General features: G+C 39.5%; 1 protein-coding gene across 1 annotated transcript in view; it reads right to left on the bottom strand.

Moving 5' to 3' along the window:
* The window catches only part of PON3 (paraoxonase 3), a 32,628-nt gene that overhangs the window by 2,232 nt on the left and 4,085 nt on the right, over positions 1–26,311 (bottom strand). Inside the window, exons 3-8 of the mRNA XM_024767062.1 lie at positions 15,969–16,024; positions 11,631–11,796; positions 6,878–7,004; positions 1,819–2,019; positions 759–840; positions 386–514 (exon numbers count right to left, since the gene is read on the bottom strand). Of these exons, the coding sequence (XP_024622830.1) occupies positions 386–514; positions 759–840; positions 1,819–2,019; positions 6,878–7,004; positions 11,631–11,796; positions 15,969–16,024 (761 nt within the window). The remainder of the gene's footprint in view (positions 1–385; positions 515–758; positions 841–1,818; positions 2,020–6,877; positions 7,005–11,630; positions 11,797–15,968; positions 16,025–26,311) is intronic.

The raw sequence follows: 26,311 nt of genomic DNA, 5'->3' as shown, positions 1-26,311 counted from the left end.
CGAAAGATGTTTCCATATATGACTCTCCCTTTGCCTAACTTTAGGGCCTGCTCAGAGCCTACATCCTGATTGGAACTATGATATGGGAATCTGGGTCAATATGAATAATCAAGCTCATCTTTTCCCATGATTCCCAATAGCAAGTACAGCCTTTGCAAGGATGGGATATGCTGTTTAGCACTGATGTTAAACTGTCACCAGGTGACGTGAAGGGGTTAATGGGCTGTATCTCCCGATCCTGCCCCAAATCTTTACTCTTCCCATATGCAGAATTTGTTCAATTCTGGAACATCACATATGACCTGCTAAATTCTCCCAAGTCACCTCAACAAATTGATTGTTCTTGTCGCTTTTCCCATGAGCTTAGAGAAGTATAAGAACTTACTTCTGACCCTGGAGGATCCTCAGTATTATACATTAGCAGCTTGATGGCATTAGGATGGCATCCTGCCAAAATATCTCCCGTGTCAGGATCAACAGTTAAGTTATCCACTAAGGTGCCCAACTGGATTACCTTCCAACAAAGAGGAAGTAGTGAAGACATTGTTTTGACTTTCTTCCCTACCTCCTCCCTCCCACCAGCTCCTTCTGGCTCCTGAAATTAGATTTTTGCTACTGAATTTTAGAAGTGCAAGCATAATCTCACCAACATTCTTCTAAAACCGTCTCATTTCCTTCATTCAGGGAGCGCATTCCCAGGGCAAGCTTGGGAACCAATGTAATAGAACACGTTGTGTGGGAAGACAGGGTACTTTTACCTTGAATTGAGTTAAATCCCAGTTGTCATGTGTTTTCATTACATGAATGTTCTTATCCAGTACATCAGCTACATAGATATACCTTTGAAGTAAGTAACATTTACATTTAAGCAAGTAGTAATGAGAGATGATACTAACTTTTATTTTGGAGAAGTATACAAATTCACAATAGCTCAAAGTGCCACTACAGTGCCTTTCTAAACCACAGTAAAAGATAATGGACTGGTATTTTTAATACTCTTGAAGTGCTTTAAGTAAGCGTTGAATATGAGATATGACCATAAGGTAATGGAATCGTGTTTCTAGATGACATATAGGCTCAGTCTCATCAGTTACGAATCATACTTTATTCTTTAAATTGAATGGAGGTAAGTGGACCTCTCATAAGTCCAATAGAGCCTATACTTCCAGAAACTCGTGCTTGAAAAGAAGTAGCAGATGATCATGAAACTCAGTCACAATTATTTTTAAAAAGAGGAAGAATACTTAGTGTTGTTTTCCACAGGGATCATCTCTATTTATTATGTCACCTTTACATTTAATATTCATGGTACTCTTCTTTTTAAATAACCTTCCATTTTAAAAACACTTTAAAAGAGTTTCTCATAAAATTTTATGCTGCATAAAATAATGTCTTCTCATAGAAAATTCTGTTGTAGTACAACAAGTCTGAAACTTATACAATCCCAATGCCCAATCTAAGTTGGGTCTCCCTCTCCAATAAGAACTTTTGGGTAACTGAACTTAGTATAAGTGATTAAAGACCCTCTAGCTTCATAAGGGGCAGAGGTATCCTGCATTTATACTCTTTTCTAGTCACATAAGAGTCTGGAACAAGGACCTCATATCCTTGAGTCAAAATCCCTCATTTTGTTGGGGGACCCTAAAGTGCAAGAGGGCATGGTTGGCTTAAGATCACACATTTATTGTGAACCCTGGCCACGCTGGATCCCTCCACACATGTATTGACTACTTAAGTCTCAGGAAGTAAGCACTTCTTCAGGGAAGGAATCCATGAAAACGTCAAGGGTAAAGGGTTGGAATTTATAAAAGAGCTTACTTCTTGTCTGGTGAGATGGTGATCCCATTGGCAGAAATAAATCCTTTGGCCACCACTTTAACCTCTCTTGGACTGTAGAAAAGAATGTAAGTCCAGCGAAGATCCATGACCACCTCTAATAGTACCAAGAAGAAGTTGGTAAAATAGTGGTCTCTGGTGGCATAGAACTGTTCTGCTCCGAGAACCACAATGTCATTCACACTAAAATGAAAAAGAAAAAAAAAAAAAGAAAGAGACAGAGAGAGGAAAAGAAAAAAAAACATGGGCTATTTAAAATCACTAAATCTCAAAGACCAATAAATTCATCAGTTTGAAAAAGTATACATGAACTAGTATGGATTAAAGGATTCCACAGAAAGTACATGACTTTTCATTGCCCTGATGGATTTTCTTTTAGCCATTTGTTATTTTCTCACTCCTCCCTTCCACAGAAATCAGCAAAAACAGACAAGTATACAAATAAACCTCAAATCTATTGACTTGCGACTGTTTTTTTTTTTTTTTTTTTTTTTTTTAAGGGGGAAATTGACTTGCGAGTTTTTTTTTTTTTTTTTTTTTTTTTTTACAGGTGAAAGAGGGATTCTGTAATTCCCAACACACTCTGAACCTGATAGAACAAATCTAGGTTTTTTTAAATTATTATTCTTTAAACAATTGCCAAGACTGGAATCAAAGATAAATAGAAGGCACAACAGTTTTGCTCTGGTTTTATGTTATTCAGATTTTTAAAATTTTTTTGTTTTCTTTTTTTTACAAATACAAATTAAACATGAAAAAACTCTACTTCAAAAAAAAGTCTAACAGTTCAAGAAAAGCTTATCAGTTGCATTCTAGACATTTAAAACCTATCTCACAATTTAAATTTCAGTGGTAAAAACAGTAGGTTTTGGAACTGTTTGGTGATCGTGTATCCAAAGAAAAACTCCACTAACACCTTTTATTCAGTTTTTAACCATACCAGAGAGAATCTAAATTGTCAATTTTTCCAATGGCAATTTTTCTGCACCAGAAGGTAGTCCTGACTCTCAAAGAAGAGACAATTTGGGTTTTTCCTGCCTTCAAAATGTTTATCAAATCCTGTAATTCTCCCAGGATTTTGAAACAGGTAGAAAATAAGTAAGAAATATTCCAATGAATGAAACATACCAAATGTCAGTAATAAGCAAGAAACATTCCTTTGGGGAAACTGTTAAAATCCAGCCTGTATATGCAAGTAAAGCAGGGAAATGCAGTCTTTTATTTTTCTTCTTTAAAAATCCATTTTTCCTAAAATATCATTCCACAAAATTGGAAGTGAAGGACTAAAATGGGGGTGGGGTGGGTAAGGAGCACACACCATTAACACAAAAAGTAAAATTGTACAAACGTAAGCAGTTTATGATAGACTAGGATCAGATTCCAAGATACCAAAGGTTGGCTGAAGAAATTTACCGTTTTGTGGGAGCTAGGGTGGTGAAGAGCAATTCACTGCCTTGGAGCACTGCCCCTTCCCACTGCAAATCCTGGTTTCTGCACCATGCCTCCACAGGGTGGGCCTCTCATCCCACCACCCAGCCCACCTCGAGGGCCTCCAGGTCCCTGCAGGTGGTTAGCTCGGCGGTCCCCTTCCTGGGCGGCTCAAATCTTCTTTTCTTCCACATTCAGATGGACCTCACCTCTGAACATGATGGGCCTGTTGCTAAGCACCTTCTGGACAGGCTCAGAATCATCAAACACAACGAACCCAAAATTAGGTAATTTCCCACTGTTGTTAATATGCAGCTCCACCATATTCCCCTAATTTTGAAAAAAATCTTTAAGCTCTGATCTGTCCACCTCATCAGCAGGTTGCTGATAAAGAGCTGGTCAGGCAGATCAGCTCGGTGCTTTGTGTCCTCCTAGAGGGGTGGGAGGGAGACGCAAGAGGGAGGAGATATGGGGATATACATATATGTATAGCTGATTCACTTTGTTATAAAGCAGAAACTAACACACCATTGTAAAGCAATTATACTCCAATAAAGATGTTAAAAAAAAAAAGAGTTAAAAAAAAATGAAGTAATTTATGTAGCTTCCGAGATGGGAGACTTTAAGAGGCAGTACAAGATCCACCATGCTTCCCTCACTCTTCCACAGTAACCAGCAACTTTTCTGATAAATGAGAGTGTGGTCCTCTCTTAAGGTTCTAAATGAGGACACCATAAAACTGACTCCCTGAATCACCTACATTGGATATGTAGCATGAGTATGAAAACAAGACAAAACTTTGTGGGTTTGAGCCATTAAAGATGCTAGGGTTTTTCTTTTCTATTATTGTAGCAAGACCCAGTTCATCCTGACCTTTATATTTTCTCTGCATAGGTGGGATTATGAGTGTTATTCTTTCTTATTTATGTTCTTCAATACCATTGAAATTTTTAAATGAACCAAGTCTCATTCTCACAACAATTAAAACAAAATCATTTCTATTTTGGAAAAGAAAAAAAGAGATGATGACTAGAAAAAAATGTAAAAAAAAAAAAAGATTGAACCTGTGTGTGTGTGTGTGTGTGTGTGTGTGTGTGAAGCTTCTTTACTCAGCAACTTTGTAAAATACACAATATTGTCAATAAAGTTAATGTGCCACCCTTTCTAGTGGCATTTATGATTTAAAATTTTTTTTATTTTATATTAGAGTATAGTTAACAATGATGTGTTAGTTACAGGTGTACAGCAAAGTGATTCAGTTATATCCATACAAGTTTACATTAAATTTAGGAAAGAAAAATTTGGATGAATCAGGAAATACTTTGAGGTTTTGTTGTACAATGACTCTCCCAATGTTATTGGGCTACTTGTCTTTTAGGTCTCAGCTTACGCAGTCCTTCTTCCAAAAAGTATTATCACCATAGATTAAGTTAAATTCCCTCATAATTTGTTCCATAGCACTTTGTTCTACCCTTTGAAATGCTTGGGTATGTGTTTATCTACCTCTCAAGGTCCTCTTTAGATCCTCAAAGCCACGCCTGCCCTATTCTAGCTGGCACTATTTCAACCAGCTCTGCACAGGATCTGACACACTTTCCACAGTGTACCCTTATAGCGCCTTACCTCATGTCTGTTATGGGCCTCTTACTCCCATTTCCAGGCATCCCTGTCAAATTCAAAGCACAGGATATCACCAGACTTGCCTTGCACATGGGTAAAAAGGTATGTGCAGGAATTAACACCCCTTGAGGCACACCTCTGACTACTGAGAGATGGGGGGCAGGGTGGATAAACTCCTCTTCCTTTCTTATCTTGGCCAGATTGTCTTGAAATGAGGTTTATGTTGCTTGCTGGAGGGCAATCCCATGATTTCAAGCAGTCAGTTGCACGTAGCAGTAGCTGGCTTAACAATGCATTTGCTATAGACTCTCTCCCATATGAGTTTCCTGGTGCTGCTGTAACAAAGTACCACAAACTGGGTGGCTTAAGACAACACAAATTTACTGTCTCATAGTTCTGGAGGCCAGAAGTCTGAAATTAAATTGTTGACAGAGCCATACTCCCTCTGAAGGTTCTACTGGTGGATCCTTCCTTGCCTCTTCTAGCTTCTGGTAGCCTCAGGCATTCCTTGGCTTGTAGATGCATCACTCCAATCTCACTTTCCATCTTCACACGCATTCTCCCTGTGTGTCTGTCTGTCTTCTTATAAGGACATCAATCATATTGGATTAAGGGCGCACTCAGCTCTAATACAGCCTCATCTTAACTAATTACATCTGTAAGGATCCTATTTCCACATAAGGTCATGTTCTGGGATATCAGGGGTTAAAATTTCAACTTATCATTTTGAGGAGACACAATTCAACCCATAACACTCTGCTTTCCCTGCCTCAGGCTGGTCTCTGACTTCTGCATCCTGGGCTGGCACTCCCTAACAAAGAAGTTGTGTCTTGAGTTTTCCCTCAGGCTGTGCTTTCTGAAGCACTGTTCCCACAAGGGGATGTTATTGCATTTGACCCTCACAATCACCAGGTAGGTAAGTCAGGCCTTTGAGGGAATCCCCATTTTGCTGAGGAAAACTGAAGCACAGGCTGAGTGACTTGTCCACAGTTTCTCAGTCACCCAGCAGTGGCAGTCCTGGTCCCCACTGAGCCTCAGAACCCAGCACAGTGCATCATGGGAAAAGTCAACAACTTCAAGTTCTCTTACTTCTCCTGCCTCTCCTTTTGTTGCCCCCAAATTCTATGGGGAGAAATTCAAATGTGTTGTTGAAAAAGAGAGCAAAGGAGAGAAGATGAACTTCCTTCCTTTTCTTTCCCTACTCTTCTACCTCATGGAAAGATTAACCTCTACTGTTTTAGAACCAGTCTTTCAGCATTGAATCCATTTTATAAAAGATTCTTCATTGTTTGTTACAGGCTTGAAGCAGGCAACCTACTAGTAAAAAACTTACAATTTTTCTCAAAGCTGTTCACCACAGTGATTAAGAGCCCAGCTTTGAATTCAGATGGGTCAAGGTTTACACCCTAGTTCTACCACTTACAAATTATGTAATTTGGGTAAGTAACTTACCCCAAACTGCTCTAAGTCTCTGTTTACTCATGCCTATTACTGAAGGCAGTTGTGAGAGTGAAAGGGAATTAGGGATTTTGGCACAGTGCCTGGCACATAGTCAATACTTAATAAATGTGAATTTTTATATAGGCCTACAGGCCTTTTTTCAAATGTTACTTTAAAACTTTGAACAAAGGAATGGTCCTTCTGGAGGCTGGTTATAACACCCAATGGGTATGGCTTTCAGAATACAACCTACCAGGACAACTAAAGGGTGTGGGTGTTTAAAGAGCCCAATAGCAGGTTCTGCGCTGTTATGTTATGGAGGATGGAATTAGAGCAACTTTATAGGGTTAAAATGCTTTCAAAAAGTTGGAGAATATAAAGATATTCAATACCGAATACAGCAATTTCTAGTGAGGTGCTGGGCAGTGTCACCATGAGAACCTTTAGAAAGCTTTAGAAGAAAAAGCTTCAAAACAAAAGTTTAACAAAGGCTGTGAACTAAAGAAAACAAAGCACACAGCAGAGGCGCAAATTAAATACTTTAATTCCATACCTTTTGAGAAGTTCGTGTTTTATAGTTTTCAGGTGTACCAAAGAACGTTGTTGTTCCTCAAATTTAAATATCTCCACAGTGGACTCCATGTGGGGATGATTCACAACATAAAGATAAACAATTTGGTCTAAAGTGGAAAAAAGACATAATTTCCAAGAAGTTTGCTTCTGTTGCAACTATTATTACACCTAGTGTAGAACTTGGTCATGTCCAAGGATTTTTCTTATACATCTTGCCTTTGATCCTCACAACCCATCTGATAGGTAAGTCAAACAAATGCCAGAATCCTCATTTTATTGAAGAAACTGACACTCAGAAGGTTAATAACTCATCAGCAATTTCATCACCACCCAGTGGCAAAGCCAAGCCCAGATGTTTCTGCAATGCTCCCTTCAGCCTCACCTGCACACCCTCTCTAACAGGAAGATGAAGAACTACAGTGGTGCATAAACACGGATGCGGTTTCCCAAGGTGGCCCCTCAACAAGAGAAGTGGGTACAGCAAGCAAAGCTTTCCCGAGAATTCTTTTCTGTGAGAACTGCCTACATTGCAACACACGTTCAAGAAGTGTCAGGCCTGTGTAAATATTTTAAAATGAACATTTCCCAGGTAGAGAATGAACTCCTGACACAAGTCACCTACCTGTGGTTGCAGTAACGATATTTAGTTATTCATGAACCCAGTAGACGTGGAATGTAAATACAAATGTAGAAGAAAATAGATTAGCCAATTTTAGGTACAACCAACCTCAGGAATGTTCACCTATCTGTTCTCATACCGGAATGTGAACTGCTGTTGAACAGGATTGGGGGCAGTACTCTAGCTTCTCAGAGTACTGTTTTCTGACTTATCAGGAGTTCTAAGTCAGATGCACTCTGGAGTTTGAAAGAGCCTGGGCCCATGCTCCCATTCAGGATTTGATCTGCGTTCATCTCCCCAGTTCCTTTCTTGATGGGGTTTCCAATCATGCAGCGGGGCAAGCCAGAGCCCTGAGATGTGGGGCTTATACTCAAGGCCCCTGAACCACATGGGCACCTTTACCTGAATTAAGGAAAAGTGCTCCCTCGCAGATGAATCTTTCTTTTGGTCTGACCCAACTCTGTTCCAGGGCATGGCAACTCTGTTCCAGGGACTTGGCAAGCAGAACCTGAGTAGCATTTAGCCCTCACATGGCCCTTCGACAAGACACTCTTGCTGGACACAGCATGAAAAATACATTGCTGCCCTGGCTTTAGCCCCTTCTTAAGGCCTCTTTTCATATAAGAGATGCTTGGTGAGAAGACTTTTGTTTTCTGTCTTCTCATTCATGCCAATTTATGTGTAATGTTTTGGCCTTATGAATTAAATACACAATTAAGGGAGGTCACTAACAAAATAAGTTGTCAATCACAACATACTTAACTTCTGAAAGCCTGATTATATGCCTGAGGATTAATCTGTAAACTGGTCCCATCTTAAAAAAAAAAAAAAACAAACCAAAACCAACCCTCACCTCCCCTTCCCCCCCTTACAAAAAACCCACCTCTAACACTATCCCAGGCCAATCTGATCACTCATTACACCTTCTCCAGTGAAGCATCATATGTCTAGTTGGGTGTCAGGCAAAAAAGTGATGACTCTCAAATTATTTAAATAGAGCCAGGAGCCCAAATTTCACCTGAATTAAGGACATAGGATTAGAACTAAGACCATCTGGGTTCTACTTCTGGCATTGCCATTTACTAATGACAGAAGTGAAGTCACACTTTACTGCATGTCTCTAAACTCCATTTCTCCATCTATAAAACTATCAGTATCTGCGCCCTGCCTGACTCATAGGGTTCATTCATTTATTCATTTAACACATGTTCACAGAGCACCTAACATGCTGCAGACACTGTTCTAGACTCTGGGAATCCAGCAATGAACAAGTCACATATGCTTTTATGATGGTTACATTCTAGAGAAGAAAACAGGAAGGAAATAATTAGTAAATAAAAGAATATGGGAATGGGGAGATATGCCTTCTTCATACAGTTGCACCCACTTGAAAAGTGACAGTTAAGCTTGGATCTAGAGATGAGAAGGAGCCCACTATAGAGAAGGAGCCACTATAGAGCAATAGTGGGAGAGGGAAAGAAGGTTGTTATCTTTTAACATTAATAAAAAGCATTAATTACCATTTTGATGAGTGCTAAAAGAGGAAGTTCATTGAGAAGAAATATAGCAAGGTTCACAGGCTGAATTAAGATGATGGGAAGGCTTCCCTGAGAAGGTGACATTTAAGCTGAGGCCTGAATGATGAAAAAGAATAAGCCAGAAATCAATGGAAAGACATTCCAGGCAGAGGGAATTACAGATGCAAAGGCCCTGAGGCATGCAGCATTCTGCAGGACTAAAGGAAATCCAGTGTGACTAGTCCAGAGAGTCAGGGAGACAGTGGTGTCCACTGAGGCTGGAGAGAGCATCCAGATGCCAGAATATGTAGGGGTAGCGCCTAGAAACCATTCTAGAGATTTGGGGTTTATCTTCAGAGTGACAGGAACAATATGGTGAATTTTCAGAAGGGAGTGACATGATCAGATTTGTATAAAAAATAATGCTTGCTTATAAAAACAGCTTGAGTTGGTATAAGAGGGAAAGTGCAATCAGGGACCACTGCAGAATCTAGGATAGACATGTTGGAGACTTGGACTGGGATGGTGCAGTGAGGATAGGGAGAGGTCAGCAGCTTGGAGAGATATTTGAGGGTTAAATTGGACAGAACTTTGTAACTAGTTAACTGAATGCGACGGGGAGAGGGGAAGAGTCAAGGTTGGGCCCAGGGTTTTATTTTGAGGAATAAAATATATATAAAGTGCTTTATAAACTGTAAAGCAATATAAAATTGTTAGGTACAATTATCTTTTAAAGAAGGGCTTGCTAGGCAAGTAAACATCATATATTAGATTTCAGGGGAATATTTAACCTACTTAGTAAAATAGTATTCAAGCATTTTAAAAGGTACCCATTAGTTTAAAAATGAATAAGTCCGTTGGTGCAGATGAAAGAATGAAACATTGATTGGTTGGATAAGTGGATTGAGATAATTATTAGTCATTTTTTATTCATTTAAATCACTCTAGCAAATTTAACTTCACAATTAACAATGCCTTGTAACTTCAGTATGTATTTGGAAGAATTAAAACACCATTTATTTTAAAATTTTGATTTGCAACATTTCCATTCGGCCTTCCCTTCACATATTAATAGTTACTACTAGTGAGGTTTCATTCTTCTTATCTTCTACATGATCTGTGGACCCACAAATATCTAAAAATTAAGTTAGTCTGGAATTATAAACTATAAAGTAAGAAGTAATATTGGAAATTATTGTTTTAAAGCATATATAGTGTATTCATAACTATGCTTTGTTTTCTACAATAGCTTTTTTGAGATATAATTCACTTGCCATTAAACTCACACTTTCAAAATGTATAGTTTAGTGGTTTTTAGTGTACTCACAGAGTTGTGCAACCATAACCACTATCTAGTTCCAGAATATTTTCATCACCCTAAAAAGAAACCCCATGTCCATTGGCTGTCACTCCCCAATCCCCCCCGCCAAGTCCCTGCCAACCACTAATCTACTTTTTGTCTCTATAAATTTGCCTATTCTGCACATTTAATATAAATGGAATCATACAATATGTGGCATTTAGTCATTGAATTCTTTCACTTAGGATAATGTTTACAAGGTTCATCCATGTTGTAGCATTCATCAATACTTCATTTCTTTTTATTGCCGAATAATATTCCATTGTATAAACATACTACCTTTTGGTTATGCATTCAGCATTTCATGGGAATTTCGATTATTTTCACCTTTTTAGTATTAGGAGTAATGTTGCTATGAATATATGTGTGTAAGTTTTTGTATAGACCTATGTTTTCAGTTCTCTTAGGTATGTGCCAAGGAGTAGAGTTTCTGCATCATATGGTAGATCTACCTTTAACATTTTGGGGAACTGTCAAACTGCATTCAAAAGTGACTGCCCTCAATCCCACCAGCAAAGTGTGAGGATGCCAGTTTCCCTACATCCTTGCCAATGTCTGTTACTGTCTGTCTTTTTTTAATTATAGCCACCCTATGGGTGTGAAGTGGTATCTCATTATGGTTTTGATTTACATTTCCCTAATGACTAAGGATACTGAGTATCTTTTCATGTGTTTATTGGCCATTTGTGTATCTCTTTGGAAAGATATACTGAGATCCTTTGTCCATTTTTTAACTGGATATTTGTCTTTTTGTTGTTGAGATGTAAAAATTATATATTCTGGATATAAGCCTCATCAGGTATCTGATTTGCAAATCTTTTTCTCTTACGCTTTAGGTTGTTTTTTCACTTCCTTGATGGTGTCTTTTGAATTTTTTAATTTTAACAATGTCTAATTCATCCATTGTTTCATTTTATGTTGCTTTATAAATGTCACGAGATTATTTTCAAAGGGCCTTTAGTTTATATGTTAGATTTCTGAGAACAATATCCCAAATGGTTTTGATGGTCAGATGAGAAGAAAAGGGGGTAGGAGAAAGAGGGTGTGACCACAGTCTAGTCTCCCCCTCTTTAACATGACGTTAAAAAATGTTTTGATACATATTTATTATCTTATAAATATACATCTTCATGGTAAAATGGCATCTTCCCTCCTTTCACATACATGTTGAATAGTTGAGGATGAGTGGTTTGTATTTCCCTCATTTTCCCCTTATTCTTAAGCATTCAAGCTTTACCTTTGTCGATGAAAGTACTGATCCCATGTGGATTAAATGATGCTTTGTCAAAACGATCACTGATGTTTAGTGCCTGGACCCTTGGGTTTTGCTCATTTAAATCCAGCAAGAAGATTTGTCCTGGCTCATCTGGTGCAAAGTTTGGCATGCCTGGATATTTTAATCCCTTTAAAATATAGAGAATAAGTATGCACATATACACATATCAAAGCAACGTTTTCACATGGAAGCTAAAATCTCAAGGCCTAACAAAAGTGTTCAAAGCTCTAAATTTCTTTTAGATTTCTGGGATTTTTCACACTGTCAGGTATTGTCATTATCTGATCTGAGGGATTACCAATGTCATCTAAGCCATTGCAAATGGGAATATGGGAAGAACCGATGTTCAATTTTTAATATATAGAGAAGGAATTAGACCAAAAAGCATAATGCAAGAGACTAAGCTGTATTACTTTGTTTGAGTCCCTTGAGCTGCCTGTACTACAGGTTTCTCATTTATAAAATGAGGAAATTAAAATATTTAATTGTGAAGGTTCTTTCTAGTCCTATTCTATATATAATCAACACTCCTCAAAGCAGAGAGAGGGGTGTATGGGTTTATTGCACTGCTCCCATCCTACATCCATTATATTATGTAATGACAAAGAGAATAATCAGCCAAGAATTAACATAGGGGAACCAGTTTCATACAGTTTACTATTTCTGACCTATTGTGTTCCTACAGATATGTCCAAAGATTTGGATGTGAATCCTTTTCTCCAAATATTGTAAAAAGTTCATTCCAGTAACTTGAACAGTGGCTCTTTCTCCTGGAAAAACCAGGTGTTTATCAACCAATAATAGGCATCCTGAATGTATTGGGCCTTTGCTGCATCCCAGGTCATTGTGTCAAAACTTTGGGTTGGTTTATTCTATACCAATTACAAAACTCAGCCCACTTCCTCCCTGTGTCCTTCCCCCATCACTCTGATGTATATCAACATCAACAATATTGTATCTTTTCTTGTACCCTCATTTCCACTTATAATCAGTTTAAATTCTTTCCTTCTCTCTCTCTCTCCCTCCTTCTTCCTTCTTCCTACTCTACCTTCTCCCTTGCTCTCCCTCTCCCCTTCCTTTCTTACACACACACACACACACACACACACACACACACACACACTCTCTTACTTACAGTTATACTATTCTTGGCCCTTCCACTGTCCCTCCCTTCCCCGCCCCCAACCCCTGGGGTAGTAACTCTTCAGTTTCAAACAACCCCACCTATATCTTCAAGCTTTTCTTAGAACAGTTCTCCTATGCTTAAATCTTATGGGAAATCTAGCTTTCCCCAGACAATACTGGCCACTGAAGCCCATCAGTGGAAGGTCTATTCCCTCTATCATTCCCTCTCCTTAAGTCACCACACCTAGAGGAGAGATCGGCATGTCCCTAGCCACAAACTTCTGCTTCCAGAGCTCGAATCTGCCATCGTCAGTCAAGAGCCCGTCTTCTAAGGAAGCCTCTCTCTTTGCTTACTGCTGCCTTATCAAATTCTTTGCCAAGTTCCTTTGCCCTGTTCTAGCTATTACACTGTATAGGGCTAGTCTAAATTCTCTTCCTGCCCTTTCCTCCTCTGTCCTCATCCATCCGTCTTTCCTTCTCATTCTACACTCCTCCCTTGTAGCTCTTATTTATAAGGTTACAGGTATTTCTTCTATACCAGTGATTTTCAAACATGCACATTTCCCTGGAACCCCTCTTTGGAGCCCTAGCTTACATCCCAACTTCTTCCTAAAGGCAGCTCAAAATCAAATGGTCAAAACCAGAATCATCTCTCCTAGAATCCTTGATCTCATTTGTATCTATTCTTCTCTGTTAAGGGAATCACTGCTCTCCCCAACCTCAGGCCAGAAAATTGAGTCTCCAAGTCTCCCCTTCCCTCCATAGTCAATTTGTCACTAAGTCCAGTAACATTGGGGGAAAAAAGTCAGAGACATCTAATTCTTCCCTTTTTCACCTAAGGAAAATTAAGCCCAGAGAAGTGAATTGCCTAAATCACTCAGATCATTAGTTGTACAGTCTCTTTCTGCCACACCATAAAGAAAGGTTTGACAGTAGAGAATATTGCTCAGGAAGGCAGCTCAAGGTGGAACACCATAGCAAGTACCGTGGGAGCTTGGGGGAATGTGAAGGCACTGACAGCCAGTAGAACGACTGGGTGCTCTGGAAATGGAAATGATTTGATTGGGGAATAAGTGTAGAGCATGGCAAACAAACGTGGCCTACATTAAGCGTCATGATGAATGAAACTCTTCTAAGAAATGGCTTCACACTTGCCTGGTTTTCTGTTTAAGGCAGAAATTCTGTTTAAGAATCTGTGGCAAGTGATTGCAAGCAATTCTTTTGATACCATTCACCACTGAAAATCACCTGGATGTGCAGGCATCTTATTTCCACCAACAGACTACAGGTACATGTGGACAGGCATGGAACTCCTCCACTGCCCTCATTCATCAGTACATACATTCAGTAAGTAGTCAAGCACCTGTGTATGCCAGGTAGTATGTTAGGTGCTAGTGTGGCAATGTACATTCCAAAGTCCTGGTCTCAAAAGGATTGAAATCCTGGGAGGCAGCGCCGAGCAAGTGTATCAGATATGGTGTGGCATCTAAGACCCTAACCACAAGGAACCTGTAGGACCATCAAAGAGTCACCTTGCCCAGAAAGAGAGTGTTAGGGATTTTCCTGAGGAATTAAAGTGCCACCACGATGAGCCCTCATAGAGAACTAGGAGTTAGCCAATAACATTGAAGAAGGGAGTAATCTTGCAGGCAAAGAGCATGCCAAGTCCCAAGGTAAGGAAGCAACAGCCTGCTTGGCACCTCTAAATACACTAAAGATATCTATCGCACAGAATTACTCTCTAAATCAGCATCTTCCGAACATGCTCTAGGATGGCAAGAAAGGGCAGTAGGAGGTAACCAAGAACAAGGACTTGAATTTACTGCAGTACAGAAAGATCAAAAATAAGCAAAGAACATTATCCTTATCCTATAAGAATGAGTTGTTTGTTATTTTGCAAAAAGAGCTAACATTTCTCATGGAATTATTTGTGATGAAAATCTCTACTTTCTGAATAGCAAGAGTTTAGTACACTTAGTTCTAGTGAAAATAGAAAAGAAACATACAGTAGGAACTACAAATATTATTTCCAAATAGCAAAGAAATCTAGCTGTAAAGTAATTATTTTTAAAGGTCTATTTGGCATAACATTGAAAATCTAAATTGACAATAGGTAATTTAAGTCAACAAAGAAAAAGCTTTTCTAGACAGCTTTGTTTTATTTTTGGTTTTGGAGGAAAACTAAAGAAATAAATTCCCTCCCACCCACCCTCCCACCCTCACATGTACCACCAGCAGCAGCGATTTAAAATCCAAATGAGACCCTGACTATACTTAAGAATTTAGAAATTGGGGCCATTAAGGAATATTTTATGTGCCCTGTTTCTGGCCAAAAAGATATAGATTTTAAAATTTTATGTTATTTGGTAGTATTTTATTGGCCAAAATGGAATATTAGAGCATGCAATTCCAGCAATCAGAATTCACATTGGAAATGTAGTCAACCTACTTTTTTCAAAATCCTAGGTCCCGTTCCAAATGCAACTGATTTAATAAGTACATGATAATTTTCAACATCTTCACAACATATACATTTTAATTTATTGAAATTCAGTCCTTCACATAGCTTCCTCATCATCCCAAACCTGTGAAGGTGGTATTGAGAATAAAATGCAGGTTTTTCCCTACTCTTCTTTGAAAGAGCTTCTCTTTGAAAGGCAAGGTATCCAAGATGGAAAGTGCTCAGGGTTTTGAATTGAGTAACATGGTTAACATTCAATCCACAAACATTTACTGAGCTCCAAACATAGGAAGGCATGATGAGAGGAATACTAATTAGTGAGAAGATGATTTCCAGAAGCTGAGGCCCAGCAAATAGAGTGATGATGAGGATGAACAACAGCTGAGCAAATCTGGTGCCTCATCTAGGAATCTAATGGAATTCAATATACATTTATTGAGACACTACTGGGTATATAACTGCCCACAGGGAGCTGCCCACCAAGGGTTAGGCAAGCCTGGCATTTCCGTGGTATCTTTTTTTTTTTTTTTTTTTCTTTTTCGTGGTATCTTAATTAGCCTTCTGGAATCCCATTTTGGCTTTTTTAGTTGACTAGTTTACCCATGGGCGGGATGAATGTGTAGGGATCCATCTGGCAGCTGTAGTCGGCAACATTAATGTACTGTCCATGCAGCTATTGACATGAGCATCTGAGGGGCATGGAAAATACTCACACTGGAGATAAAAGCCAGCCCCCTAGGAAGTATGTCAATATCTTCAGAGCCATTTTCTGCAAAAGAAGCAGAGGATCAGAAAGATGCGTGTACAAAGCCTTAAAAAGTAAATCACGCACATAGTCAAGACTTTGAACTTCTTCTGGAAACTACCTTAACTTTTTAAACTATTTACTTGGGAAACTATTAACTTTCAGGACTGCCACAGGCATGATACACTCCACTAAAACCTGAGCCAGACTCTTGAAATACTAAATTCTTTTTTTTTTTTAGAAGTCCATTCTCAGGAGAAAAAAAAGCAAATAACTATAAAATAAATTCATATCCTAGATTTATTCTTTAAATAAAAACTCTCAGGGTATGTCCTAAGAGATTCAGCTTTATTCCCCACAGAATACTTATCTACAGACCAAGTGATAACATTTGGAAAGTCCTCACTGCGAAGCTCTCTTAAAGGCCTTTCTGCCAAGTATTTCTCCTCTCCAACTTGCTGAGGCCTGAAAAAATCTATCCTTCTCCTATCATATTGGGAAATTACTGAGTAACTGTTCTCTGTTATAAAACCAATAGATCTTAGGATAAACTATTGGAAATAATTGAATTTGAAAGATTTTAGTCAGATCTTTTTCTCACTGAGAGCTGGTCATGTGCATTTCTCTATGGAAAGAGGCATATGATAAGTAAGATATGACTAAGAACAGGATGAAAAAGGGGCTCTCGTAGCTTCTAGGAGAGAGATAGACCCACATATAATGTGAAGCCAAGCAGGCAGCATTGAGGGTGAAATGAAGGCAATGGTTATTGAGTGGTAAACTGTAATTTACACATATGGTAGAAACAGGATGTATCAAAGCCACATGCTCTTCTTTTTTTTTTAATTTGAATTTTATTTTATTTATTTATTTTTATACAGCAGGTTCTTATTAGATATCTATTTTATACGTATTAGTGTATATATGTCAATCCCAATCTCCCAATTCATCCCACCACCACCACCCCCCACCCCACTTTACCCCCTTGGTGTCCAAATGTTTGTTCTCTACATCTGTGTCTCTATTTCTGCCTTGCAAACCTGTTCATCTGTACCATTTTTCTAGATTCCACACATACACATTAATATACGATATATGACTCACTTCACTCTGTATGACAGTCTCTAGGTCCATCCACGTCTCTACAAATGACCCAATTTCATTCCTTTTTATGGCTGAGTAATATTCCTTTGTACGTATGTACCATATCTTCTTTATCCATTCGTCTGTCGATGGGCATTTAGGTTGCTTCCATGACCTGGCTACTGTAAACAGTGCTGCAATGAACATTGGGGTGCATGTGTCTTTTTGAATTATGGTTTTCTCTGGGTATACGCCCAATAGTGGGATTGCTGGGTCATAAGGTAATTCTATTTTTAGTTTTTTAAGGAACCTCCATACTGTTCTCCATAGTGGCTGTATCAATTTACATTCTCACCAATTGTGCAAGAGGGTTCCCTTTTCTCCATACCCTCTTCAGCATTTGTTGTTTATAGATTTTCTGATGATGCCCATTCTAACCAGTGTGAGGTGATACCTCATTGTAGTTTTGATTTGCATTTCTCTAATAATTAGTGATGTTGAGCAGCTTTTCATGTGCCTCTTGGCCATCTGTATGTCTTTTTTGGAGAAATGTCTATTTAGGTCTTCTGCCCATTTTTAGATTGGGTTGCTTGTTTTTTTAATATTGAGTTGCATGAGCTGTTTATATATTTTGGAGAGTAATCCTTTGTCCATTGATTCGTTTGCAAATATTTTCTCCCATTCTGAGGGTTGTTTTTCCATCTTGTTTATAGTTTCCTTTGCTCTGCAAAAGCTTTTATGTTTCATTAGGTCCCATTTGTTTGTTTTTGTTTTTATTTCCATTACTCTAGAAAGTGGGTCGAAAAAGATCTTGCTGTGATTTATATCAAAGAGTGTTCTTCCTATGTTTTCCTCTAAGAGTTTTATTTATCCTGTTCCATTGATCTATATTTCTATTTTTGTGCCAGTACCGTATTGTCTTGATTACTTTAGCTTTGTAGTATAGTCTGAAGTCAGGGAGTCTGATTCCTCCAGCTCCATTTTTTCCCTCAAGATTGCTTTGGCTATTAGGGGTCTTTTGTTTGTTCATACAAATTTTAAGATTTTTTGTTCTAGTTCTGTAAAAAATGCCATTGGTAATTTGATAAGGATTGCATTGAATCTGTAGATTGCTTTGGGTAGTATAGTCATTTTCAAAGTGTTGATTCTTCCAATCCAAGAACATGGTATTTCTCTCCATCTGTTTGTGTCATCTTTTCCAATTTGTATTCCTTTTATTTCTTTTTCTTCTCTGCTTGCTGTGGCTAGGACTTCCAAAACTATGTTGAATAATAGTGGTGAGAGTGGATATTCTTGTCTTGTTCCTGATCTTAGAGGAAATGCTCTCAGTTTTTCACCATTGAGAATGATGTTTGCTGTGGGTTTGTCATGTATGGCCTTGATTATGTTAAGGTAGGTTCCCTTTATGCGCACTTTCTGGAGAGTTTTTTATCATAAATGGGTGGTGAATTTTTTCAAAAGCTTTTTCTGCATCTATTGAGATGATCATATGGTTTTTATTCTTTAATTTGTTAATATGGTGTGTCACACTGGTTGATTTGAGTATATTGAAGAATCCTTGCATCCTTGGGATAAATCCCACTTAATCATGGTGTATGATCATTTTAATGTGTTGTTCGATTCTGTTTGCTAGTATTTTGTTGAGGATTTTTGCATCTATATTCATCAGTGATATTGGTCTGTAATTTTCTTTTTTTGTAGTATCTTTGTCTGACTTTGGTATCAGGGTGATTGTGGCCTCATACAATGAGTTTGGGAGTGTTTCTGCCTCTGCAATTTTCTGGAAGAGTTTGAGAAAGATGGGTATTAGCTATTCTCTAAAAGTTTGACAGAATTCACCTGTGAAGACATCTGGTCCTGGAGTTTTGTTTGTTGGAAGATTTTTTTTTTTTTTTTGCGGTAAGCAGGCCTCTCACTGTTGTGGCCTCTCCCGCCGCGGAGCACAGGCTCCGGACACACAGGCTCAGCAGCCATGGCTCACGGGCCCAGCCGCTCCGCGGCATGTGGGATCTTCCCGGACCGGGGCACGAACCTGTGTCCCCTGCATCGGCAGACGGACTCTCAACCACTGTGCCACCAGGGAAGCCCTGTTGGAAGATTTTTAATCACAGTTTCAATTTCACTACTTGTGACTGGTCTGTTCATATTTTCTATTTCTTCCTGGTTCAGTCTTGGAAGGTTATACCTTTTTAAGAATTTGTCCATTTCTTCCAGGTTGTCCATTTTATTGGCATAGTGTTGCTTGTAGTAGTCTCTTATGATGCTTTGTATTTCTGCAGTGTCCATTGTAACTTCTCCTTTTTCATTTCTAATTTTATTGATTTGAGTCCTCTCCCTCTTTTTCTTGATGAGTCTGGCTAAAGGTTTATCAATTTTGTTTATCTTCTCAAAGAACCAGCTTTTAGTTTTATTGATCTTTGCTATTGTTTTGTTTGTTTCTATTTCATTTATTTCTGCTCTGACCTGTATGATTTCTTTCCTTCTACTATTCGGGTTTTGCTTGTTCTTCTTTCTCTAGTTCCTTTAGGTGTAAGGCTAGATTGTTTACTTGAGATTTTTCTTGTTTCTTGAGGTAGGATTGTATTGCTATAAACTTCCCTCTTAGAACTGCTTTTGCTGCATCCCATAGGGTTTGGATTGTTGTGTTTTCATTGTCATTTGTCTGTAGGTATTTTTTGATTTCTTCTTTGATTTCTTCAGTGATCTCTTGGTTATCTAGTAATGTAGTGTTTAACCTCCATGTGTTTGTGTTTTTTACATTTTTTTCCCCTGTAATTGATTTCTAATCTTTCAAGCAGTATGGTCGGAAAAGATGCTTGATATGGTTTACATTTTCTTAAATTTACCAACTCTTGATTTGTGACCCAAGATGTGATCTATCCTGGAGAATGTTCCATGTGAACTTGAGAAGAAAGTGTAATCTGCTGTTTTCAGATGGAATGTCCTATAAATATCAATTAAATCTATCTGGTCTATTGTGTCATTTAAAGCTTGTGTTTCCTTAATTTTGTGTCTGGATGATCTGTCCATTAGTGTAACTGAGGTGTTAAAAGTCCCCCACTATTATTGCGTTACTGTCAATTTCCTCTTTTATAGCTGTTAGCATTTGGCTTATGTATTGTGGTGCTTCTATGTTGGGTGCATAAATATTTACAATTGTTATATTGTCTTCTTGGATTGATCCCTTGATCATTATGTAGTGTCCTTCTTTGTCTCCTGTAATAGTCTTTATTGTAAAGTCTATTTTGTCTGATATGAGAATTGCTACTCCAGCTTTCTTTTGATTTCCATGTGCATGGAATATCTTTTTCCATCCCCTCACTTTCAGTCTGTATGTGTCCCTAGGTCTGAAGTGGGTCTCTTGTAGACAGCATATATATGGGTCTTGTTTTTTTACCCATTCAGCAAGCCTGTGCCTTTTGGTTGGAGCATTTAATCCATTCATGTTTAAGGTAATGATTGATATGTATGTTCCTGTTACCATTCTCTTAATTGTTTTGGGTTTGTTTTTGTAGGTCCTTTTCTTCTCTTGTGTTTCCCACTTAGAGAAGTTCCTTTAGCATCTGCTGTTGAGCTGGTTTAGGTGGTGCTGGTTTAGGTGGTGCTGGTTAACTTTTGCTTGTCTGTAAAGCTTTTGATTTCTCCATCGAATCTGAATGAGATCCTTGCCAGGTAGAGTAATCTTGGTTGCAGGCTCTTCCCTTTCATCACTTCAAATATATCATGCCACTCCCTTCTGGTTTGTAAAGTTTCTGCTGAGAAATCAGCTGTTAACGTTATGGGAGTTCCATTGTATGTTATTTGACATTTTTCCCTTGTTGCTTTGAATAATTTTTCTTTGTCTTTAATTTTTGTCAGTTTGATTACTATGTGTCTCAGTGTGTTTCTCCTTGGGTTTATCCTGCCTGGGACTCTCTGCACTTCCTGGACTTGGGTGGCTATTTCCTTTCCCATGTTAGGGACGTTTTGGACTATAATCTCTTCAAATATTTTCTGGGGTCCTTTCTCCTTTGGAACCCCTATAATGTGAATGTTGGTGCATTTAATGCTGTTCCAGAGGTCTCTTAGGCTGTCTTCATTTCTTTTCATTCTTTTTTCTTTATTTTGTTTCGCAGCAGTGATTTCCACCATTCTGTCTTCCAGGTCACTTCTCCGTTCTTCTGCCTCAGTTATTCTGCTATTGATTCCTTCTAGAGTATTTTTCATTTCCGTTACTGTATTGTTCATCTCTGTTTGTTTGTTCTTTAATTCTTCTAGGTCTTTGTTAAACATTTCTTGTATCTTCTTGATCTTTGCCTCCATTCTTTCCCCGAGATCCTGGATAATGTTCACTATCATTATTCTGAATTCTTTTTCTGGAAATTTGCCTATCTCCGCTTCATTTAGTTGTTTTTCTGGGGTTTTATCTTGTTCCTTTGTGTGGTACATAGTCCTCTCCTTTTCATTTTTTCTCTCTGTGAATGTGGTTTTTGTTCCACAGGTTGCAGGATTGTAGTTCTTGCTTCTGCTGTCTGCCCTCTGGTGGATTAGGCTATCTAAGAGGCTTGTGGATGTTTCCTGATGGGAGGGACTGGTGGTGGGTAGAGCTGGGTGTTGCTCTGGTGGGCAGAGCTCAGTAAAACTTTAATCCGCTTGTCTGCTGATGGGTGGGGCTGAGTTCCCTCCCTGTTGGTTGCTTGGCCTCAGGCGACCCAGCAGTGGAGCCTACAGGCTCTCTGGTGGGGCTAATGGTGGACTCTGGGAGGCCTCACACCAAGGAGTACTTCCCAGAACTTCTGCTGCCAGGGTCCTTTTCCCCATGGTGAGCCACAGCCACCCCAACCTCTGTAGCAGACCCTCCAACACTAGCAGGTAGGTCTGGTTCAGTCTCCTATGGGGTCACTATTCCTTCCCCCTGGGTTCTGATGCACACACTACTTTGTGTGTGCCTTCTAAGAGGGGAGTCTCTGTTTCCCCCAGTCCTGTCAAAGTCCTTCAATCAAATCCTGCTAGCCTTCAAAGTCTGATTCTCTGGGAATTCCTCCTCCCATTGCCGGAGCTCCAGGTTGGGAAGCCTGATGTGGGGCTTAGAACCTTCACTCCAGTGGGTGGCCTTCTGTGGTATAAGTGTTCTCCAGTTTGTGAGTCACCCACCCAGCAGTTATGGGATTTGATTTTATTGTGATTGCGCCCCTCCAACCATCTCACTGCGGCTTCTCCTTTGTGTTTGGATGTGGGGTATCTTTTTTGGTGAGTTCCCGTGTCTTCCTGTGGATGATTGCTCAGCAGTTAGTTGTGATTCCAGTGCTCTTGCAGGAGGGAGTGCGCACACGTCCTTCTACTCTGCCATCTTGAACCACTCCCCACATGCTCCTCTTAAAATGTGATGTTCATACTCTTCCATTAAGAGGCTACATCTGTATCGTCTCTGCTTGAACCTGGGTGGACCTTTCTAACTGCTTTGACAAACAGAATGAAGAGGGAGTGATGCCACCTGACATACAAGGTAAAGTCATAACCAAACCTGCCACTGCTTTCTCTCTCTCTCAAGGCATGTACTTTGGGACCCCTGAACCTAAAAATAAGAAGTCTGGTACTTTAAAGCTACAGAAGAGAGACTGTGGAGAGACCACACAGTGCAGAGAGAGGTCTGGAGGAGTCTCAGATGACTTCAGTTCCCAGCCTTTCAGTCACCATAGCTGATGCAAATGGAACAGAGATGAGCTGTCTCCACCAAGCCCTGCCCAAACTGCAAACTCATAAGCAAAATAACTGTTGCCTTTTTATTTTTTAAAAAAACAGGGTATTTATTTATTTTGGCTGCGTTGGGTCTTATCGCTGTGCATGGGCTTCTCATTGCAGAGGCTTCTCTTGTTGCAGAGGCTTCTCTTGTTGCAGAGGCTTCTCTTGTTGCAGAGCACGGGCTCTAGGCACGAGGGCTTCAGTACTTGCAGCACGTTGGCTCAGTAGTTGTGGCACGCTGGCTCTAGAGAGCAGGATCTGTAGTTGTGGCGCACAGGCTTAGTTGCTCTGCAGCATGTGGGATCTTCCCGGACCAGGGATCGAACCCATGTCCCCTGCATTGGCAAGCAGATTCTTAACCACTGTGCCGCCAGGGAAGTCCTATTGTCCTTTCAAGTCCCTAAGTTTTGGGGTAGTTTGTTGCACAGCTATAGTAAATGGAATACGTGGGAAAATGGTTACCTAAGGTAATGGGTTATTAGTGTGTCAAAAGGCAATTGAGAGAGGATAGAGGAGAACAGGGGAAAGAAAAGTGGAACAAACCCAAAGAAAATGCAAATTTGAATCAACAGAATAATAAACAATAGGCACTGAAAATTGGAGGACAGAGATTTAATCATATTGATTATGCTGAAGGTTGAAACTAATCCCCAACCAGTAACCTAATAATTACATTAATCAGAGCTTTCTATTTTCTAAGCAATCCAGTTAATCAAGATTTACCTATATATGGTATTTTGATGGCCTGAAAGATTTAGTGCTTTTTATACATGGAGTAAAATAGACTTTGGGAGAATCCAGCAAAATGAATAAAGCAATTTTAAAAATCATGTTGAATATGGGTGGGTTAGTTTTTGAACAAACTTTTTTCTCTCACTTTTTTTTCTCTAAACAATCACTTCTTGGTTTCCCTTTGCCCGATCTCCTTCCCACCTCCATCCTGGATGTGGATACTCCCCAGGCTCTACCTGCCCTTGGTTGTTTCTAGGGGTAGAGTACTCATCCTACCTGCATCATTGACTCTAGCCCATGGCTTCAGCTTCCACTCACATGCTCTTGATTCTCCAATCTCTAAATCAAGCCCAATTTCCAGGCCTCTGTATTCACCTGTATATTAGACATTTCTACCTGGCCTTTTCATTTCTCATACTCAACATGTCTCAAACTGACCTGGAAATTTCCCTCTTGAATCTGCTCCATTTTCTATATTTCAATTTCCGTGGATGACACTTCTATCCCCCAAGTACACAAAGTAGGAACCTTGGAGTTATCTTTGATGCTTTCCTTTTCCTTACTCCCCAAATCTAACTAATCACAAGTCTTTCAAGTTCTAGAACTCCCTCCTGGATTTCTATAATAGCTTCCAAATGGGTCAGCTTTGCTCCCCTACAACCATTCTCTGCACTGTTGACAGTCATCTTTTTAAATTGCAAAGTTGACCTTGTTATGCCCCTGCTTAAAACCCACCAATGGTCCACTAGGGCTGGCAGTATAAATCCCAAATTCTCCACAGAATTGAGGCTCTGGTCTCAATTCTTGTGGCTCCCACTCTTCACTCTCCATTCCAGGTGTGCTGCAGTACTTCTGTCGGCAGTTCCTAAAATGTGCCAGACTTATTCACCTACATGCCTGAGCACATGCTGCTACGTGCTTCTTGGCAACCCACACCTTTCCCACACCACCCTCACCTCCACTTGGCTGAGTATCACGGGCTCTTAAAGATGAGTTGTATGCTACCTTCTCGGCCTTTTCAACCTCTCTTGGCTTCAGCATCCATTTTATGTACTAATACAGTCACCTGTGACTGCATCCACCATGACATTTTCCAAACTTGGGCTGCGACCTCCTGCATTTGTTAATGTCCTACTAGAAAGTAAGCTTCCTGGAAACAAGGACCAGGTTTTATTCAGTACGGTATGCTTGCACCCAATATAATACCTGCCTTTTCACTGTAAAAGCTTTCAGTAAAAGCTGGTATGCTGACTAAAAAAGATACACTGCTTTAGTTTCTTGAACTTTGTCTTGTCTTGAGGTTAAATTATTGACAAGTGTGTGTTAATTTCTGAGTAGAAGATGTCCTGAGTTGTATACTCTCTGGTTTGGTCTTTTTATCTTCCATACACCATGTCGCATATCTCCCATGATAGCATTAACCACTTCAGTAATTCACCTGCAATAGGAGTGGGCATTTTCCAAAGGGACTATGCTTGTCTTTACTTGCTCTACCCAGAGGGTAGGGAAGCTGGTGCTTTGCACTCAGATGTGGAAAAGAATTAGTAGCTGACTGTACTTTACTCCTGACCCTCCTTTGCCCTCCTCCCCCACCTACACTGCATCTGCATGATGGCCCAATGCATCTCAGAAACAGTGGCACCTGTGGAAGTAAGAGTCCCCAGGAACCCACCCCTGAGTCCCCTCCACATACTCATTAACCTGTGCACAACTAACCTTAAAACCCTCACTGCCAAGTCTAAAACAAGGCTTACAAATAGGCATCTACTGCCTTTTAATCTGTCAACCCTATTAGTTGGCATAACTTCATTTCTTTGGCCTCCAATAGTTCTCTACAGACCTCCTGAAAGAATGTCACACCAAATTACTATCAAGTAATATTATCCTCATTTTACACCTTGGAGAGAAGGTTCTGAAAGCCAGCTAAGAAAACAAATGGAACCTACCGTGGAGTAGAAACATATCTTGGAGAAGCTGGAAGCTATAGGAGGGAAAAGAGATGGAGGGGAAGATAGGAAGACACCACATACAATGGCTGTCTGTCTACTTGATAATCCTGCCAAGGGCAAGCTGATAAAGCTATTCATATTTCAAGTGCAGCTCTAATTAACCAAACGGACTTCCTAGTTAAGACAATCCTTGAGCCTCAAAGCCTTGGAAAAAGGATGAACTTAACACAAAAAGATCTTTGAGGTATGGTTTTTGGAGGTTAGAATTATTTCACCTTTCAACCTTTCTTCCCAGAAAGAATACTGGGGAAGGAAAACAAAAAAAGGAAGAGTTTGTTCGCCAATAAAATTAACCACAAAACTCTAGGTCTTGAAGAAAACACAAATCAGAATTTTTCCCCAGCTCTGTTATTGCCTACCTACCACACCCTGCCTTCAATCCTTTAGTATTTTCCATTGTTTCATAAAGCTTTTCACTCTGGAATAGTTGGGTCTTGCGAGTATTATCTTATTAGTGAGCTTTATTTCAATATCTAGCCTGCCTTGTCTCGGTCAGCTCTATTTATTAATATTTCACCTTTTTGCACCTCAGATTTTCTGTTTTCTGCTGCTATCATACTTCCCTGAAGCTTCATAATAAAAATGTGCTGTCAGTAGATAAGAAAGGCAGTGTTACACAACAGAGAGTACCAAGGCATAGAAGAAAACTGCTCTGGCTCATAATCTAGGCCTGTCACCCTCTAGTTCTGGACCACTGGGCAAGTAACTTCATTCTTCTGGGTGTCAGTTTCCTAATCTACAAAGACAGATGGCAGCACTCACCTTA

This window comes from Neophocaena asiaeorientalis, unplaced genomic scaffold, assembly GCF_003031525.2.
Source record: "Neophocaena asiaeorientalis asiaeorientalis breed wild unplaced genomic scaffold, Neophocaena_asiaeorientalis_V1.1 scaffold70, whole genome shotgun sequence".
Taxonomy (NCBI): Eukaryota; Metazoa; Chordata; class Mammalia; order Artiodactyla; family Phocoenidae; genus Neophocaena; species Neophocaena asiaeorientalis.
Note: the sequence above shows the minus strand (reverse complement) of the source record. Positions and strands in the feature narration are given on the sequence as shown.